The sequence below is a fragment of the Tetrao urogallus genome, assembly GCF_951394365.1.
Source record: "Tetrao urogallus genome assembly, chromosome: 11".
Lineage (NCBI taxonomy): Eukaryota > Metazoa > Chordata > Aves > Galliformes > Phasianidae > Tetrao > Tetrao urogallus.
Genome location: NC_136824.1, coordinates 16,484,087 through 16,503,023, shown reverse-complemented (window position 1 = coordinate 16,503,023; position 18,937 = coordinate 16,484,087). Strand labels below are relative to the sequence as shown.

At 43.1% G+C, this 18,937-nt stretch overlaps 1 protein-coding gene across 2 annotated transcripts in view; it reads right to left on the bottom strand.

The window, feature by feature from the left end:
• USP3 (ubiquitin specific peptidase 3) overlaps positions 1-18,937 on the bottom strand; it is a gene marked incomplete at both ends in the record, with an annotated part of 34,406 nt that overhangs the window by 11,315 nt on the left and 4,154 nt on the right. Inside the window, 4 exons of one of the 2 annotated variants that reach the window (XM_079541198.1) lie at positions 374-455; positions 1,971-2,054; positions 6,971-7,102; positions 8,795-8,855. In XM_079541198.1, the coding sequence (XP_079397324.1) occupies positions 374-455; positions 1,971-2,054; positions 6,971-7,102; positions 8,795-8,855 (359 nt within the window). The remainder of the gene's footprint in view (positions 1-373; positions 456-1,970; positions 2,055-6,970; positions 7,103-8,794; positions 8,856-18,937) is intronic. The other variant, XM_079541199.1, reaches the window with a different exon arrangement.

Below are 18,937 nucleotides of genomic sequence, written 5' to 3'. Positions count from 1 at the left end.
TTAGACAAAGACCTGCCTCTCTGTCTTCTTTCTGCGCTCTAAAAGGAACAAAATAAATGCCTCGTCTGCACAAAATAAAGTGAAATGAAAATAAAACCTTCCTTGTAGCTGTTTTAATCTCTTGAGTACTACCTGTTTTCCACCTCACTGATCTTAAGGAACAAAGAGAAGCTCAAAGTGTAGGCCAGCAGAAGTACAGCAGAGTATCAAACGTTATTTAATGAGAAGAGGCTCTTTCCTCAGTGTGGTCAGGAGATGAGGAAGACAAAATAAACCAGGGAGGAGTTGGTAGCTGGCTAAGTACTTTAAATTTAGCCCAACTATAAACCTCAAAAGGTTTAGCAAAACTGTGTATTAGCTCTGTTATACTTACATTTACTTTTAGTAACTTGCTGTTCAGAGATGAGTTTTCCAATAGTTTTCTTTTCCTGTGTCTGTCTGATGTAAAGGCTGAACTGTTGGGAAGCAAATAAAACATGTTAGTATAAAACAAAATCTTGCAGGAAACAAGATAATGTTGCAGACAACAGATAATCATCCCAATGTCATAACAGTTACCACATCTGCCATCAGTTGTCATTAAGACAGCAAAGAGCTTCCTGATCACCACAGGTGCATTTCATAGTCTGAAAACAGAATGCATAGAGTACAGATGCACATCCTATTTTCAACACCCAGGTCCGAGTTAACTGTGTTAGGCTATGCATAGTGCAGTGTGTACCCTGAGACATTCCTTGTTACGTGCCACCTCTCATCTGAAATAGCCTTCATCTTCTCCCACGACCAACGGAGTGCTTAATAGAGAGTTTTCCATAAAATACTTCTGCCGGAAGAGTCATCCTGAACTCTGAGAAAGCCAGGACAAAGTGAAGTACCGAAGACCAGAAGCATCTGAAGTGCAGTCAGTAATGTATTGAGCTTCTCTGACGTATAAATACACCAGGGTGCAACACCTGGGTAAGACTCATACAATGCCACAAGAACAACAGGTTTCTCTTTTCCACAGCACCAGAAATCAGGGGCCCTGGATTCTTCCACTCAGGACTTCTCTCTAACAGAACTGTAGCACGTTCCAGCTTTTAGGCTTTGTTCTAATTCCGTTTTGTTTTTGAATTGAAAAGCCCTCCAAACATCCAAAAGCTGTCATTAGACACGATGGAATCCTCCACCACGACATCTGCCCAGGTGTGCTCTCACTGTGCCCACACAGCCCTACATCTCACCACATTAACGCTACTTATGAAGTCCCCAACACACTGAGGAAGGACGCAGACACTCTCTGGATCGCAGCGACTTCTCAGAGGAGTGCTGTTGGAACTCTGGGGCATTTCAATACATTGGGAAGCACTGTATGCACATATGCTTCCACTTAGCATTAGGGAAGATTTGCAAGCAAACTAAGAAAAAAAATACTTGCTATCTAGCATAGGCCACAGCATCTGCATCACAGAGATTACAGTATTTACTTTTCTACGGCAGAGAGCCAGAAAAAGTCACAGGAAACACATGTTTCTTCTGTACAGTTTAAATTCATAAACTTTTCTTAGTCTTTCTGCTTGGAAACCAAACTATGCAAATAACACGAAAACTACTTCCACCAACATTTCAGTTTCAGTTTCTTTGCTTCAGAAACTTTTTTTTCTGCTTTTGATGAAACTGTGATTCTGTTCTGGAAATCCTGTCCTATTTCTAAGGAACAATATAGGGATTATTGACATGGGAGAAAGAAAACTAATGAATTTCTAAATTCCTGCACATGCAGCCTCTAAAGGCACAGCATATAAGAAACAAGATGTACATGATCAGCCAAACCTCTTCCATTCTGCTCCTTGGTGATGAAAAGGCATTTTTAGATACGCACAGTATCACTCATATCACGACCAAAATGTACTAAATATGCACAGAGAACAGAAATCCCATTTGAATTCTGTCAGCCTACCCAAACCATAGGTAGTAAACACACCACTTACTTTTCCAAGTTCTGTAGGTGCTCTCTGACCTTCTGCACCAGCCCCAGCTTGGTATCATTCACTACAAAGTCATCACAGCGATAACTGCAAGAAGATTTATCAGAAGAAGGAACATATTTATACAAACAAGCTTTAAGTAAAAATACCAAATCAATGTTAATCCAATTTCAGTGAAGTACTCCAGAGCAGTCATGCTGGAAGCACTGCAGCAATTCAGTGAAAATTACAAGGAGAGGGGAACACAACAACAACAAACTGAGCCTGGTTCCCTCTGACCAGTGCCTTAAAGCAAGAGATGGTCCAGGCAACATTTCATTACTTGTTATTCATTTCTAGCTACTTCTTTATCAGAAAGCAGAAGCATTACCTATCACTCAACTTAGTAGTACACTGTTCCAGTTAAGCAAAAACTCAAACTTTCCATGTCACTGAAAGCAGCAATAGGCAAACCATGGAAGATTTATCGAAAGAGGAACTGATGTCAGTAAATAGAATATGAAGTTTTTAAATCAACGTGTAGCAGAAATCCATTTATTTGAAGACTGTAAAACTACCATTAAAGCCTCATGGGTTTGCCATCAAGAGCTGCTGAACCGATGCGCAGTGCTGGAGATTCTGCCACGGAAAAAAGAGCAGGGAGGATGAATGAAGAGACATCGTGGTCCATCCAGCTCACACCAGAGGGCCGTGGCAACTCACACCTCGTGTACAGCCACAAACACCACTCCTTCTCTCACCGTTTTTGTGCGTGCAGAAGCACAAACACAAAGAGAGCTGTGAGACGCTTCCAAGGCAGGAGTGCAAAAATAACTGAGCTAAAACAACAAACAAGCAAAAGCTGATCCCCACTGCCTCCAGGTGAGCGTAAGGAGGAAAAGCAAAACTGTCTCTCAGCAGAAACAAGGTTGAAAAGAACCAAGCCACAGATATTTACAACAAATGCCTTTCTGTCGCTTACTGAGGATCCCAAATCATGCATAAAGAAATAAAACTTAAAAAACAAAAAAAAAAAAAAAAAAAAAAAAAAACCACAACAAACCACCAAAACAAAAAGCCAACTGCTTCCCTCTGGTGGAGATGCTCCTAGTAATATGGGCTGTTGATGCTGCTTACTTGAGAGCTCACAGCCCAGCATTACAACACCTAGCTCTGCAACAACAGGGTGTCAGCAGCTCCAGACCTGCTGTCTGTACCACACACCACCATCACAAAAATTAAACACAAAAGCTTTAAGTAAAAATACCACAGCAGTGTTAAAGGTAGTAACAGTTCCTATGTAAACTATGGTTCAGTAAAGGATAACAGCAATCAGCAAGTTCTGTGATCTTCTACAAAGATTTCACAATTCCATGGAATGCCATGGACTCTCTTATCCATAGCTAGCTCTTTAACCATTTTTTGAAGGCAAGAAGATGAATGTACACAGGGGCTGTACAAAAAGGCTGTACAAAAAAGGGGGGAAGGGAAGACAAGACCCCTTAAAACTAAGGAACAAATGCTGAAGCAGCATGGAACAGCCCAGGAAGTGGAGACAGCATTTCAGAGCATCTCACAGGGCAAGCCAACAAGCAGCTCACCAACAAGACAACCCACATTGAGGTATGAGAAACAGGAAGGCAAGAAAAGACTTCACACCACATGCACCGGCTCACATGAGAGCAACGTGCATAAAATAAAGAGCAGAGAGACCCAGTGTCCTCCTCAGCCTTGCACAAAGGCTGCTCAGCTCTGGGGCCCTGGTAGCCCTGTGGCATCCAATGCAGCTCTCAGGGTCCGGCCCTTCTGTGAGGACAACCAGCTTACACTGGGCATCCTTAATAGCACAGCTCTCACTGCTCCCCTCCTTGTTTGGCACCGACTCCACTATGAAACACATTCCCATCATCAGCTGGAGCAGATCCACGCTTTGTAAACTAATGAAGCTATCTCGACTATCAGGCACAACTGGAATTTACAACATTCTTTGCTGTGCAAACCTGTGATGTAGTACAAAGGCAACAGTACTGCCAATGTTAATTCAAACACTGAACTCATCAAGGGATTGCAGAGTTGGGAAAGTAATGCCCTTCCCATGGCAAGGAGCCTGCAAAGCAGCACCCAGGATGTCTGGTTTCTTCAAGGGCTCTTTCATCCGCAAACAGAAACTTCATACAACTCTCAGGATTTCCAAACAGCGAACAGAGCAGCCGTAACTCTTAGATCTTAAGTAAGGAATCCACAGAAGAGCTATTGCTAGAGATGGATTTTTGAAAGCTCGACACAGTTTTGGAGGGAAAGAAGTTTGTGAATGCGTTCATTTCCCAGGCACATTTTAATTAGTCCTGTTCACTTCTGTCAACCATTTACGTTCATGCACAGGGACTGAAAGCAGAAAAGCTCACTGCAAGTCTAAGCTACCTTATTGCTGCAACTAGAAGAGCTGGTTTCACATCTGCACACCTGGACTTCCACTCTGAAATGCAATTACAGGGGACTGTTCTGGTTTTGGTGAGAATCAGATACAAAATTCAATAAACCACATTAGCTCCAGCAGTCACAGTATTTCATCTCCTTGGACTGAAAGGGATGGCTGCAACAAACCCTGCACTGCGCTCTCGTGACTGCTAAAGAGAAGGATGGGATGAAATTAAATGCCTTCTCATTCTAACAGCCTACACAGACATACTGCCACCACCCAGCTAAGGAACACAGCTACTGAGAATCCACAGGATGAAAGCAGAACAAGAGTTTTCCACACAGCTCAACAGAACTCCACAACTGAGAAGTAGAAGCGCTGCAGAAAAGCCTCTCTGTCATCTTTATAGAAGGAAAATTTAATTAAGTCTTAGGATTGCATTTTCTTGACTTTCAAATTACTGAGGTTGCCCACACTGCTTTGCATAGAATATTGATTTTAAATAAAAGTTCCCTTGGAAGCAACACAATTGCATAAACATCCCAATATCTCACAGCTTCACATCTACACTGAAGAAGCTGGAAACAACATTTTAAAATTCCATCTCCAGCAGCTGGTTATGGCTGGAGCTCACCCAACCATTTCCTTCAGTGGCAAGCACTGGTTGACATCAAGTCTTACAGAACTGCCCAAAACACAGGGGCAGGCGTTGGTCCAAACGTTTTGTGCTGCATCTTCTTACATCTAAGCTCATTTCCATGGAGGTGGGGGGAGGAATACATACACACACACGTGTTTATGTATGTATAAGCATACACAGGTATACACACACACACACACATATATATAGAGTGCAATACCAAATCCAGGTATTTGTTTTCTGACAACTAAAGACCCCAAAATATTCTAACGAAAGCAAAGATATGCTGCTTCTGAAACTCACTCAGCTTCACATTGGCACAGCAGACTTGTAATCTGTCAGGGAATTATATGCAAGAGGAAGTCCCCACGGCAAAGCTCTCTGCAATTAGTTCCAGTTCAGCCACTGATGACTCAGCCTTCTGCTTTGATTACAGCAGAAGACAAATCACATGCTGAACTGCTCCTTCTGCCTTCTATTACAAATATGCTGCGAAACACCAGTGAGCTTCCAAACAGAGTGCCCACCCCCTCCTCACAAACACATTCTGTTTCAATAACACGTCACTGTCCTCAGTTTGAGCACCATTCTCTGTAGTGCAAAATACCTAGGTTTGAGATGAGGTCAGCAGGGAGCTGTGCCGTGTACACACACAAAGCCTCTGCAAGTTCTGGCAGAGCAGGCATACACTGTTTGTCAGTGGAGATACAATCAAGATCTCCAATATCCCACTAGAATTCCTGCATACGTTATTACTTTCGACGTGGCTTAAAAAAAAAAAAAAAAAAAAAATCACAGCTCAGAATTCAGTTGTTAACAGCGTTAATTGGGAAACTGGGATTAGCTTCCCACAGCTGTTCCAACGCTGGTAATACATGTGCATGTCACTACTTGGAAAAATACATGTTTTCACACAGGAATGGGCAAAAGTGGTGGTCACTGATGTAAAACACAGGAAAAAGCAAAGTCCCCATACATCATAAAGCCACCCCCATTTTACTTCCCTCTGAGTTTAACAGCTCTACAGCTCCTGTCACTGCTACACACACTGCCCAAGTCATTTCTGAATTGCTCCAAGCAGAATTTCCTCAGGCAGAACACTTTAACTGTGGTTTTACTTGCAAGCAATAAAAACATTTGTTACAGAATTGTTCTTCATAAAATGGACATGCAAACTTCAGCTGATAGATTTTTCCCCCATAAAGTACACAAAGATTTTCTGAACAAAGCAGTACCCACCCGTGGAGCTCTGCATGTAAGTAATTTTACAGCACAGTGCCACTGATCTCCCTAAGATCTGCACTATTTATGTCCTGCACATAGCAGCCTAGGCCATGCTTCTGTCAACAGAACCACTTCCATGATTCTGCTATTTAATCTTGTCAGAGAACTTGATGCTGCCTCCAAGCAGGATCCATCCCTCTCCCAAACTCACACACAGCTTGTAACAACTCACCATCCGAAAGAGGCCTTTTTTTTTCCCCAAAGTGAAGGAAAAAAGCATATTGGAAACAAACAAACGTGCATTTACACATCTCACATTCACATCTCTTAGGCAGAATGTATGGCATGTTACTGAACTTTCTGGTATTACAAATACAGGATCCACAAACGGCTCATCCATTAGGTGAAAGGAGTAAAGTTACTGAACAGCAGCAATAAAAAGGCAGGTTCTAAACAAACCCAAACAACACATGTATGTGTATGTAACACACACATAACCCGCATAGTTATATTTACATCCAAAAGTTTGAACTAAGCCACTGAAGCACAGGAGTGCAGCCACAACCAATGCTACACAAGACATGCAAAAGCAGACGGTTATCTCATAACTGCTTTAAAGCAGTCAGGTCTGGAAATCAAGAGATGAAGTACATAATGATGTATATAACACTCCACAAGAGTTTAAAGCTTACAGCCTCCCGTATGTAAAAGGTTGTCAAATTACTGCGTTGAAACTCTTACCAGTATGTACTGTAGCTACTGCAATCCATACACACAGTATGCTGAACTTTTTCTTGTTTTTCTGTTTTCTTATGATTGGTCATAGGAATCTGTGCATCTTCATAATGCTTTTTGGCGTGGCCATTCACATATCTAAAATACAGGGAGAAAAAAACGTGAGGCTTTGTAAACAATTATTTCACCAACATTTGGTGAACAAAGCAGAAAAAAAATAACAAAATCCACCAGAACACATCACAACCTATCATAAAGCATTAAAACAGGCAATTCACCTACACAAAAAACATCAGTCAACTTGATTTTTTTTTTTTTTAACCTGTTTACTCTCCCACTTTGTCCAAATCAGTTTTTCCACCGTCTTCATAGCAGCCACACACAGGCATCTCTGTACCTCTGCACCCAGGGGCAGCACATGGGCCCTCACCAGGCCCATGCACCTCCACAACCAAGGCGAGCACTGTTCCTGTTTTCCACACTCATTATGTGGTTAGCTCTACATATTATTTTCCCATCTATTTTTCTTGGAGGTCTCCTTTGTTTTCCCACCCAGCACTCATTTCTTTTGTGATTACTTTAGCAGCATGGGTCACCCAGGTGAGAAAAGAATCTGAAGTCCTACAGCTCTTTTGTTGGCACAGCGAGCATTCTCAAATCCAACTTGTGAGATATCTCCCCAGAAAGTCAAGCATCTTCAATTAATAAAAGTCATCACAAATGCAAGAGTCCTAAACATCAGCTGACAAGTAATTAACTCTTAGAAGTGCATAGCCAGACCAGAGCTGACTTCCACACCCCACACACTTCTTGCTTAATGCCAACTGCCAGGAGTTCTGCCCATCCCCACATGAAGGTTTTTCTGCTCTGGATTTGTACTCTCATGCAGGTACAAACAGTTCTGCTAATGCACTGTGCTAGTGGAGCCATGTGGCCAGGGACACTGCTGTGCTGGCAGAAACCAGAGCAGACAGCCGTGCTTGCAGGAGGTGGCTTTTTGGCTGACAGTGCAAATGACAGGTCTATGAAGCCACACTTCCACCAGAAATGTTCTGGTGTTGTAATTGGTTGGTAACGTTCCCAGTGGGACCTGGAGGATGTATTTCAACCTCACCAAGTTTACTGACAGCGTCCCAGAACAAAAGCTCACACATCAGACACTAAATGGTAACACTGCCTACAGACTCAATATTTTATTCATCAGGAACATTTTTAGAGAAGCAGTTTTTCGACATATAAATTTACCCTGACATATAAACAATAGCACTGACTGTCTCGTTCCCACAGAAATTCTTTCTGTGCTCCAGCAGATGCAAAATCAGTAGGTATGCCCTGAAGGAACCTGCAGAAGCCCATACATGCCAGGATAACTGCTCTGTTCCAGAATTATACTGCTACATTTATGGTACTTTCTGCCTAAGCTGTGCCCAACTTGGATTTGAGGGTTTCCATCTTGAATGGAACCTGGCGACTGCCCACAGCATTAGCTGCTCTCCAGACACCTTCGTGGAATAATGGCTTGAGTAGGCAGGACATCCAAGAGCACAAGTCCCAGTGCCCAGCTGCAGGCAGGTTGCTAACCACGCACCCAGGGACTGAGCTGACCGATCACATCCAGCACTCAGGTCCCTTTTGGGCAGTAATTGCGCTGGGTACATTCTCCAGACTCTTAGAAGGTAGCAAAGAAGCATGTTTGGTGTAAGTACACAGCACCCAACAAAGCCATGCAAGGAACAAAGGCATTTGGGAACCTCCTGAACAAACTGCCTCGGCCAAGCAAGCAAGCAGAGGTCTGGCTGAATAACTTCCACACCGACACTTGATACCCACCTTCCACAATGGACACTGGAGCACGTCAGACAGACCCACGGGCTTTTATTTGACCGGCACACTACAAAAGACAGAAAAAGAAAAGTGTCAAGGTTCTGCTATTACACTTACATAATCCACCTGGAGAACAGTTACACAGAGCAGCAATCTGCTCATCAGCCCACACCGCAACAGCAGCACTGCTGCTAAGGCCCTCAGCCTTCTCTTTGGCCTGTTACAGCCCAGTGAAGTTTTACATTTGTTGTTTGCATTCCATCTGTGTGAGGTCTACTTCATTTCTGTGTTGCATTTCAAAGTATCAGAAGCCCAAGTTGTAAAAACACTGGGAATACTTAAAGCATTTATTTTCATTTGTAATAAGGCAGCTCACTCAGCACAGAAAAAGCATAAAAGCAGAGTTCTTCACTTCTGTTTCACAAAGCCTGTTACACAAGAAGCCGTTTCCACACATGAGAAAGCCTGGCCATGTGCTCAGCAGCACACAGATGAAGTCCCGTGTCACACATGAAGATACATGCCCTTCCTGCAATAATTATGCCCGTGCTGCATGCTGGTAAAGGCCCTATCCAGAAGGATTTTGGCTTCTCAGTCACGCACACATTGCTGAATGCTTAAAAAGCAGTGCAGGGCTGTGCTCTGCAAGTAAGACATGAGAAAACCACCTCACCGATAACCTGAGTTTTCAGCTAAGTCTTCTAAGTCTAGAAAAGTGAAATTAACTTTGAAATGTTTAAGCAAAAGGTCTGGGTAAGAAGCGGGAGATACTAAAAACTGATGGAACACCATCCCAGGGTGGAGACACACAAACTGCACACCTCAACTCACCCCAACCCAGCAGAGATGTCTCTAGTGTTCATGTTAACAGCAAAACAGCCACAGAAAGTCATCTGTGCAGGCAAAACGCAGAGAAACAACAAGGGAGATCAGCAGCCCACCAGACAGGTACAAACATCTGTGTAGGCTACTAACACAGTATTTACAGACATATCACTGCACTTTTAAATACCCAGGTAATGTGATGGAGAAGGAAAAATAAGAGGTGCACTTGTGTAAGGACAAAAAGCAGCAATAAAAAGATAGCTTCAATTTTCCCAAAAATACGAGAGCATAAAATACCACCTAATTTTTCTACACATGAAAAGTAACTGCCAGTCAAGGGCAATGGAGGGAGAGAAGAACAGGGTCAGTTTTCAATCAGAAGAGCAGTTAGTCACTACCTTAGGTATTTAAATGAGCTGGTATACTTTTCCATCATTCGATTTTGCCTTCTTTAGTTAAAATCAGATATTAAAAAACAAACAAACAAACAAACAAAAAAAACACGCTAACACTGCTTCCTGAAGAATTACTTTCTAGTCTGTACTTATTATGACAAATAGTTGTATTTCAATTCGAGGGCCCAACCCATGGAATAAAGATTGTATTATGAGGAAAAAAGCACAATCATTTCTGCATGCTGTGAAACAGCTGTGCTTCCCCATCAGTGCCCCTTGGGCAGTGCTATCAGCCCTTCAGTGAAGGCTGGAAGTTCCTTCAATTGCTGCAATTACTGTACTTGGGAAATCCATTTGCTCACACTGTCTCTGCTGTTGCTGGATTTTCAACAGTGAATTCTCCCATTTCTCAAGCTGATGGCTCCCAAACTGTGATGGCAGTCTTGCTGTGGGTGGCACAGCGCCAGGCAGAGCAGTTCTGCCCTATTCTTCAGGTGTAAGAGGAAGTTTGTCAAAATAGAAAAAGTTGATTAGGAAAATCCAAATTTTACTCTGACAAACAAGAGAAAACAAAGGGGAAATCGTGGCCATTGTACAAAACATGCAAAATGGACCACTGGTCTGACTTGATACTACTTCATTTCCCCGAATTACAGAAACTGAAAGGTAGAACATTAACCAGAAGGAAACAAAGACAAAAGCATTCCCGTACTTAAACAAAGATATGGTATCAAATAGTTGCTTAAGTGCTGCATGAAAAAACAACCAATTACAAATCCACTTCCATCACCCTACATTTGCCTTGCCAGAAGCATGAAGCACTTGTCCCTGAATGAAAATTCCAGCAGAGATCTCCCACCTGTTAACTAGCATCCCTGCTGTCCCTATGTCGTCACCTGTAGTTGGGATGGGTTCTCAATCTGGAAGCCCAGGAATCAGGATGCAAACTATTCTTCATTTCCTCTACACACCAGACTACTGCAGTGTCACATTCAGGTGCTGTAAGCACTGTGTGCCTAGGGAGTGCTGAGCTACACTGAGAGGGCTCCTCTTGCAGCACTCACACAGAGTGCATGCTCCACACCAGGCCTGCAAACAAACCCACAAACTGCACGCTGCCAAATAATATTGTTTTCTACTCTTTACATCAGAAAGCAGGGGAAAAAATGGCTCACTTATTTGCTTCAGCTTTCAGGAGGAACTTTGCTCCAATTGCATCACATTAGAAGTGCGTAGTTTATCTTCTGCGCAAACATCTCCTCCCACAAAGAGCTCAAATAACATGGAAGTGACTCCCACGAAGATGAAACACAGCAGTATTGCATTTCTGACCTACAGCTGCTCTGTTCCATGGGGATTTTTGTTCCAAGTTGTGTAATTCCTTTTTGAAGGTTTCTGAGACCGCATTCTGCATTTCTGATGCTGGCTCAGACACCTGCCCTCCCAGCCTGACTTTCTAGGCACTCTTCAGACTCTGAAGCAGTTACTGTCCATTACTTGATGTTAAGAAAGTAAGTTAGGCAGAAATTAGCCTCAATCATTAGCTAGGGCTCCAAAAAGACAGGTACAACAGAACACACAGCAAGAAGACAAGAACTGCTCTGAGCTGCTTATAACCTGAATTAGGCTTTATCTGTAAAGAAAGCACGGGTTATTCCTTTCAAACACAGCGCTAACATGAAGGCACGTGGCTTCAGTGTGCAAACTCCTTCTCCATTCAGAGCACACTGCACCGCCCTGGAACATCACCCTTCAAACAGACCTCTAGTGCTAATTACAACAAAGAGGAGGGGTGCACTTCACTAGCAGCCTCCAATTTGGAAGAGTTTTGTCCAACACACACCTTAACAACATAAAAACTCATCTGTGCTTGTTACCCTTTATTTAGTACCATACGAGCTGGGGCACACCAGCGGCTTTCTAAAGTGGAACCACCGTGACCACGTGCAATGGTTCTCAGCTGCCCTACTGAGCTGTGCTTTAAGAACAGCCCGAGCTGTAAGGCAAAGAAGGCTCTGACACGCCAAGGGAGAAAGGAGAACAAACCTGCAATGCCACAGGATTGTTCAAAACAGGGCACTGTTTGCCACTGTACTTTAATACTGGGTCATTCAGAAGGGCAAAAACTTTTTCCTCATGTAACAAGAAATGCAAATATCATCTTTTACAGAATGACCCAAACAAAACATGAATGCCTCTCTGCCATACAGCCCACAGAGCCCTGTGCAAATGAAGAGCATCGATCCATCCCGAGAGAGGGCACAATCAATCACCACTACGTACAGACACGTGTCTCACACAGCTGCTCCTCCCTGTCCCTTCAGCTTTCACTTCCCGTGAAGCACCCTGACAAACAACGTTCACCAAGTTGCATCAAGCAGAACGGCTGTGACACAGCCAACGCGGCTGGCACTCACACAGGCCCGCACCCATCTTACCCTCACATGACCCAAATGTTACTCCCGAGCCCTGGCAGCTTTTCTTCCTTGCAGAAAACAGACTCCGAGCACAGCCCTATGATGCAAGAAGGCTCCTGGCAAACCCTCTACTCCTGCAGAACAGAGCTGCAGTTTTCTGATGTGGGAAAGCTGCAAGTACGCAGAAATGTACAAGCAACCTAGGAAGAGCTAACAGTGCTGTTTAATAGCATGCGGCACCATTTAGAAGCTGGCAAAAGGAGGCACAGGATGAGCAGGAGGCAGGCACGAAGCAGTTTCGAAGCAGCTTCTGCAGGGCAATGTCCCTGGAGCACAGCCTGCTGATCTGCCACAGCCAGAGCAAAACTGACCCAATGCAACCGCTGAAGCACACCCGCACCCCAGCTTTAATACAGTCCTTATTATATCGCTATGGAAAAGGCCACTTTTAAAACATCAGCACCATCAAAGCAGTATTCTGGTCCTCAACAGCACAAATGGAAATGAGAGTAGAGTCATTAAGCTATTTCCAACACTGCATCCTTTACAAAAATGGCCTGGACTTTGCACTCCAAAGGAGTGGTACCGACACAAACATCTTCCTGCTATAACCAGGCAGTTAAATTACACTGGCATAATGGCCTGCACAGAGACAGCTTCAGCCTCAATGGCCTTCCTCCAGTTCTGCATTTGTTGACATAATAGCTCAGCTATACTGATAAAAGCTGGACTGGAAAAGGGCACTGTTCCCGCAGCCGGTATCTGCACCAGCAGCAATATTTACATAGCTGTGGTTGCCCTGGCATACTGCTATCACGCTATGCAAACTGTCCCAGAAACAAGCACTTGGTCACACACACACACACACGCCTGCTATACATACGCAGCATGTTGCTGTGTGTCTCTTCAGACATACATGTGCATCAGCTCCCAAAGATTTATGTGACAGTGCTTTTCAGCATTCTGGAGAATTCAGACCTGCTCTTCCTTTCCCATACTTATAAACCATTCTTCCTAACAACCCCTCCCCGCCCCAATTACCATTTTGCACCAACGCATCATTATTCAGTCTTGCTCCAAAAAGATGCTGACCGATACTGCAAAAAGAGCTGGGCGGTTCCTATGAACACACCTAGCAGCCCAGGCACGCGTGTCACCTCACCTGCAGACAAGGGTAAGATATCCTAAAACAGCCCTCCACAAACAGCTTTCAGGGAGACCTGCCAAAGCAGCTTTGAATTAACTGCCTAGAATTTCCCCAATGCAATATATAATATAGAGTATCAGGTATCTGAGAGAGGGAACTGTGAGAACCAGTATTCTAAGAACAACTGCTCCAGTCATCAGCCCATGAGAAACACCAAGGAGACAGCATGCCAGCTGATGCTCTCACCTGGGCTGGCACCGCAAAAAGGCTCTGCCCACCCCTTGGTCTGCAGCTCTGCAATGCCCTCTGGATGCAGACAGAATGGGTAAAACATATGAAGAGCGTGATCTGCTGTGCACAATCTCCCTTCGTGCACAAGATGTGAATGCTTCAGGTTTAACAAGCTCACCTCCTGCCTCCAGCCTACCCGTAAGCACTGCAGCAACCCTGCCACTTCCTCCTGCTGCACACAGCGCTCCATATGAGTGAGCAGTAAGCAGTTACTTCACAGCTCTAACCCTGCTGCAGCCTCTGTGGCAAGGAGCACACGTGTTCTACGCTCCAGATGGAACATCCAAACACTATGATTGAGACTGGAATTGAGGGTGTTCCACTTAAAATGCACATTAGAGCCATGTGCACTCTTGCTCTGCGACCCATGAGCTCTGTAAGCCACGGCTCATGCAACAGAACAGCTTCTAGGGGCACAAAGCAGAAGCCCTGCTCATCACAGCACATCAGTCAAGACCGCAGCTGACCTGGGTATGAGCACCACCAGGCTCTTTGGCACTGACACAAGCCATATATCAGCTGAAGCAAAGAAGCCTTCAAAACTACACAAACACCAAGTTAAGCGACCATGGTGGTTGTTTTTGTGGGGGGCTGGGGAGGGCCAAACTGTATGGATCTGAAGGTACCTGTCCCACAAACAAGGAACTGTAAGCTAGCCACTTCCAGATGAGCAACTGAGTAATGAAATCCAAGTGACCGAAACAGGAAAATGCTACAGGAGTATTTTTCAAGCTCTGAGTAGATTAATGTTGCCTTCTAGACAGAAAAAGCAGGAAAAAAAAGAACATGCCAGGCTTTGAATACAAGTGATGTGTACTACTCCTCAGTTACAGGCCAGACACTTTACTGCTTAGGTTTTAAAGAGTATTCCTACTTGTTTTCAAACCTAACTTCACATGAAGCTCTTCTTTCTATCCTACCTCTAGCACCATTACGAGAAGTTCAGAAATAGACTGAATTCATTCAAAACTACTGATATTAGAAAAATACATTTCCTGCTTAAAAATCTTTCAGGTAAAGTTCACTTGACGTGACACTATTGGCTGTTTTAAGAAAAACCGCATTCTATTGAAAATGAAATCAAACAGAAGGGAGATCATTTTTAATTAGATTATTTAAATGCTGCTTCTAAGTCAGCCAGCACCCAGAAGCCACAGGAAAATTTAAGAAAATATTAAATGTAATTACATTAAATCAAACTAAGAGAGTTTAGAAGGAAGCAAGGTTCCTGGCAGGCACTGCTGACAATCCAGGAATGCTAACCATTCTTTCAGCATTGCATACCCTTGTAAAGAGACATGCAAGGAAGTCCTGACCGTGTCAAGTCTTAGCCTACCCGAAATCACATCCAAAAGTACCAGAATTCAAGAGACTCTAAAGATGATAAAAAGATGCTGCCCTTACCTTAAAGCTATGGAAAAATAAGCAAACGTTTCTTCTGTTGCAATCTTTCAGCCAAAACCAGAAAGACTGAGTATTTAGTGAGAAAACAAATAAGTCATCTTGTGATAGCCTGAACTCATGGAATCAACTGCTGTTTGTGCTCATGCATAACAATAAATGCAGCATTTCTTCCCCTCCTCAGTGAACAAAAGCGTTGCTCAGTCCCAAGTAAGACATTTCACAGATGGTTACAGTGGACCACTCTGCTACAGTGGTAAAACACTTCTCACTGGAACATACTAAACAAGCATTGGATTAGAACATAACAACGTGGGTAGGTAAAGCATTTTTCATAGAACGAGCAGGACAAGCAGGTCACTGTAGAGTTCACCACGCTTCTAACACCAAGCAGTGTCTGTCAGAGTGCAACATGATTAGCTCCAGCTGCACTTCATTCACCTCCCACATCCATTACCCTCAACCATGAGGGCTACAGTTCAGCATTTTCACTGCGCTATTAGAATTCCACACTGAAAATCTTGCACTTTGGTAACCGCGCGCTTTTTGTTTGCCTGTAAACTCAGTGCTGGAGAAGCAGATGGGTGGGAAAGGCAAACTTTCTGCATTCAATCCGTGCAAACAGACGCACCAGTTCCGAGGAAGTGGTTTAACAAGCTCAAGGAGAAAGGCTTCAGATCACAAACAGAATCGAGACACAGAGCATGCTGTGCTTCCTCTGCTAGGGCGAAGGAAAGGTCACTTAACACTACTGATCAGACCCAATTATTCAGTCTGTAAAGCAAAAGTACACGTCTAGCAGTTTTTAATGCACAGACTACTTTGTTAATTAGTATTCACAGTGAAATACACACACACACATATACACGCTTACATGTATGAAAATTGAACACTAGCCTTCACAGGAAAACAGATATCGTTCTGTATTACAGCAGTAACATGCAAAAAAAAAAGTGATCCAATCTTTATGTTAGAGCAAGACAGAAATGAATTACACTAACAGTCACTCTCAGACAGCTGCCAGTAAAAGCACAGCAAAGCCAGAAGTATAATGTAATTTTCAAACCCTTAAGGAAAAGAATCTTCTTGAATCAGTCAGCAATCAATCTCGGGCCAAACGAGTCAAGCTGGGAGCAGGAGGGAACAAGGGGAAACAGCAAGAAGGCCTCTTGCTTTCCTTAGCTAATCTAGTTATGAATTTACTCATTTGTAGCACTTGCATTCAATTCCTATTTCCCTCATACTCAAGGCTCATTTCTAACTCATATCTTAAGGGGGCAGAATATTATGGAGACTTTACAAACCAAACACAGGCAAACGAGTCCGAAAGGGCCATGGCAGTTGTGAGAGTACGCACTCGTATTCTGACATGGACTCACTGCACTCAGACTGCATTCTAAGAGGTACATACAACTCGCCTTAAAAAACAACTAAATCAATACCTGCCCATTTGGCTCTGATGAGGACCCACCCCCAAGCCCAGCACCTTTCTGCTCCCAAGCGAAACAGCTGTCTGGTGCAACACTGCGAGGGGGAAAAAGCCCAACGTTGGGAAGAATTATCTTATTTGGGCAGGCTGCCTGCGGTTAGTGGGACTGGATTCAAGTGGGTAATCAGATCTGTCAAAGGAATTTCAGAGCTACATTTTCAAGATCCAGAACCAAACAAATATTCCAAAGGAGGAAAAAAAAAAAAAAAAGCATTGCGTTGGCATACCAGTAGAGGTTGCTGAATGTGAAGTACATTTACCATGTCAGCTACGCTTCAAGAAGCCCTCTTAGTATCAAGGAAATGGAGGGCAAAAGTTTACACGGTCCCAATAACAAGGATACCATAAAGCAGTGTTTGACCTGGTATTATTCAGATTCACTCCACAAAAACAACTGTTTGCTCTGATAATCCCAACACACCTATCAGAAAAGCCTCAGCTAGTTTTCTGAATTTCTGAAGCAGCCGCGCTTTCTAACCTCCGTGGACTGCTATCATTCTGCATGGCCTTTAACCACTCTTCAGCTACCCGAAAGACATTTATAACCAACAAAACAGAAAGTGATGCAGGAACAGGTTACTAAGAGCAGCACAGACCAAGTGAGAAATGGCTCAAAGCTTTATTTCTCTCCAAACATTGTCTGAAACTTTCACTACAAACCTCAGGCACAGATGCAACAACAAAAAATTCACTACTCTATTGGCCTCAGCACCCTGCAGCCCTATGCCTGACTATCAGAAAAATGGAGCAACAATAAAGCTCTGGGTCAGTTCTTGTTTTGTTTTCTATTTGCTTTTTGCATTTCTAATTTTTTTTTTTTTTTTTTTTTTTTTTTTTTTTAAACCATTTGCACATCTTGAAGGGATTAGGAGAGGCAGGTGAACATTATTGTCCTGATTACACTTAAACCAGCTGTGGTGAGATCTGAACTAATCTGTAGCTAAGGCAAGAGCATGCCAGGCTCAATGCAGTCTGTCCTGCCTCTCTATCCCACTTCCAGAGCGTCCTGTCTCCTTACCATGATGGTGCACTTGGAAGAGTTAATTTGGAATCCTTAGGACTAAAATCTGTCCCTCAAAATTTAGCATCAAGATCCTCATGAAGATTAGAATGAGTTTCTAAACAAAGGCAATGGATTAGATGTTTGCATACTGCCTTCCTCTGGAGCAGTTTCTTTCATCAGCTAACATTCAAGTTTTGATTGGGGTTTTGTTGAGTAGAATAAAAGAAACTTTTCAAAAGAAAGCCTAGAAAACATGAAGCGTCATCAATTCACATTGTTGGGGGTTTTTTTTGTTGGTTTTTTTTTTTTTTTTTTTTGTTTTGTTTTTTACTCAAATGTTCTTTTAAAAGTGTCAAGTATCTGAAATCAAACACTCCTCTTTTCATATTGCAGAGGAAAACAAGGTCCAGCCTATGAGACTGAAACGAAGACTCTGACCTCACCGCAACGAACAGAAATCTTCCTAAAAAACCTGTCCCAAAGCACTGTGTTCTATCATACAGATTATGATAGCTATTGTCCCATACATAAGCAACAGATTCAAATGGAAAAAAAAATGTTCACAGTTTTAATGAAAACAAGACTGAGTCTAAAACAATACAAGCCAAAGCTAATAAGCTTTACTTGAAAACAGCCAGGGAATGAGCTTAAGGAGATACAACAGCCTATGAAGTCTGAAAAACAACTAAGAAGCATTCCTGCATTGCATTAACCCAAAGAAATGGATGAACAACTATTCAACCTCAGAACATGACTGAATAAAAGAGGTTAAAAAAAAAATAATCAAATGTGGTCTTTATCAGGTCAAACTCATTTTCCAGACATAGGAAAGACGAGAGATCACCTTCATACACAGACCATTACGTCCACAAGCTTACCCTGAGTCTGCATGCTGCTGACTGGTCATAGGAACAAAGCTCTCCCTACCCCTTCCACGTTCAGCAAGTTCTCTTTCTTCCCATCTTCTGCTAAGAATGGAAGAAGAAACAAGGGTCTCGAGTAACAAAAAGGAAAAAGACAAAAAACTGACAGAGATGGTGAAGAAGCACTAACAAGGAACTGGGATGGAAAGAGAACCAGTGATGGCTAAAGTCTGCACACCTGGGCTTTTGTGGTGGTTTTCTTATGACCCTGATAACAACAGCCCCACAGCCTGGCAGAACACTCCAGCAAACCCCAAC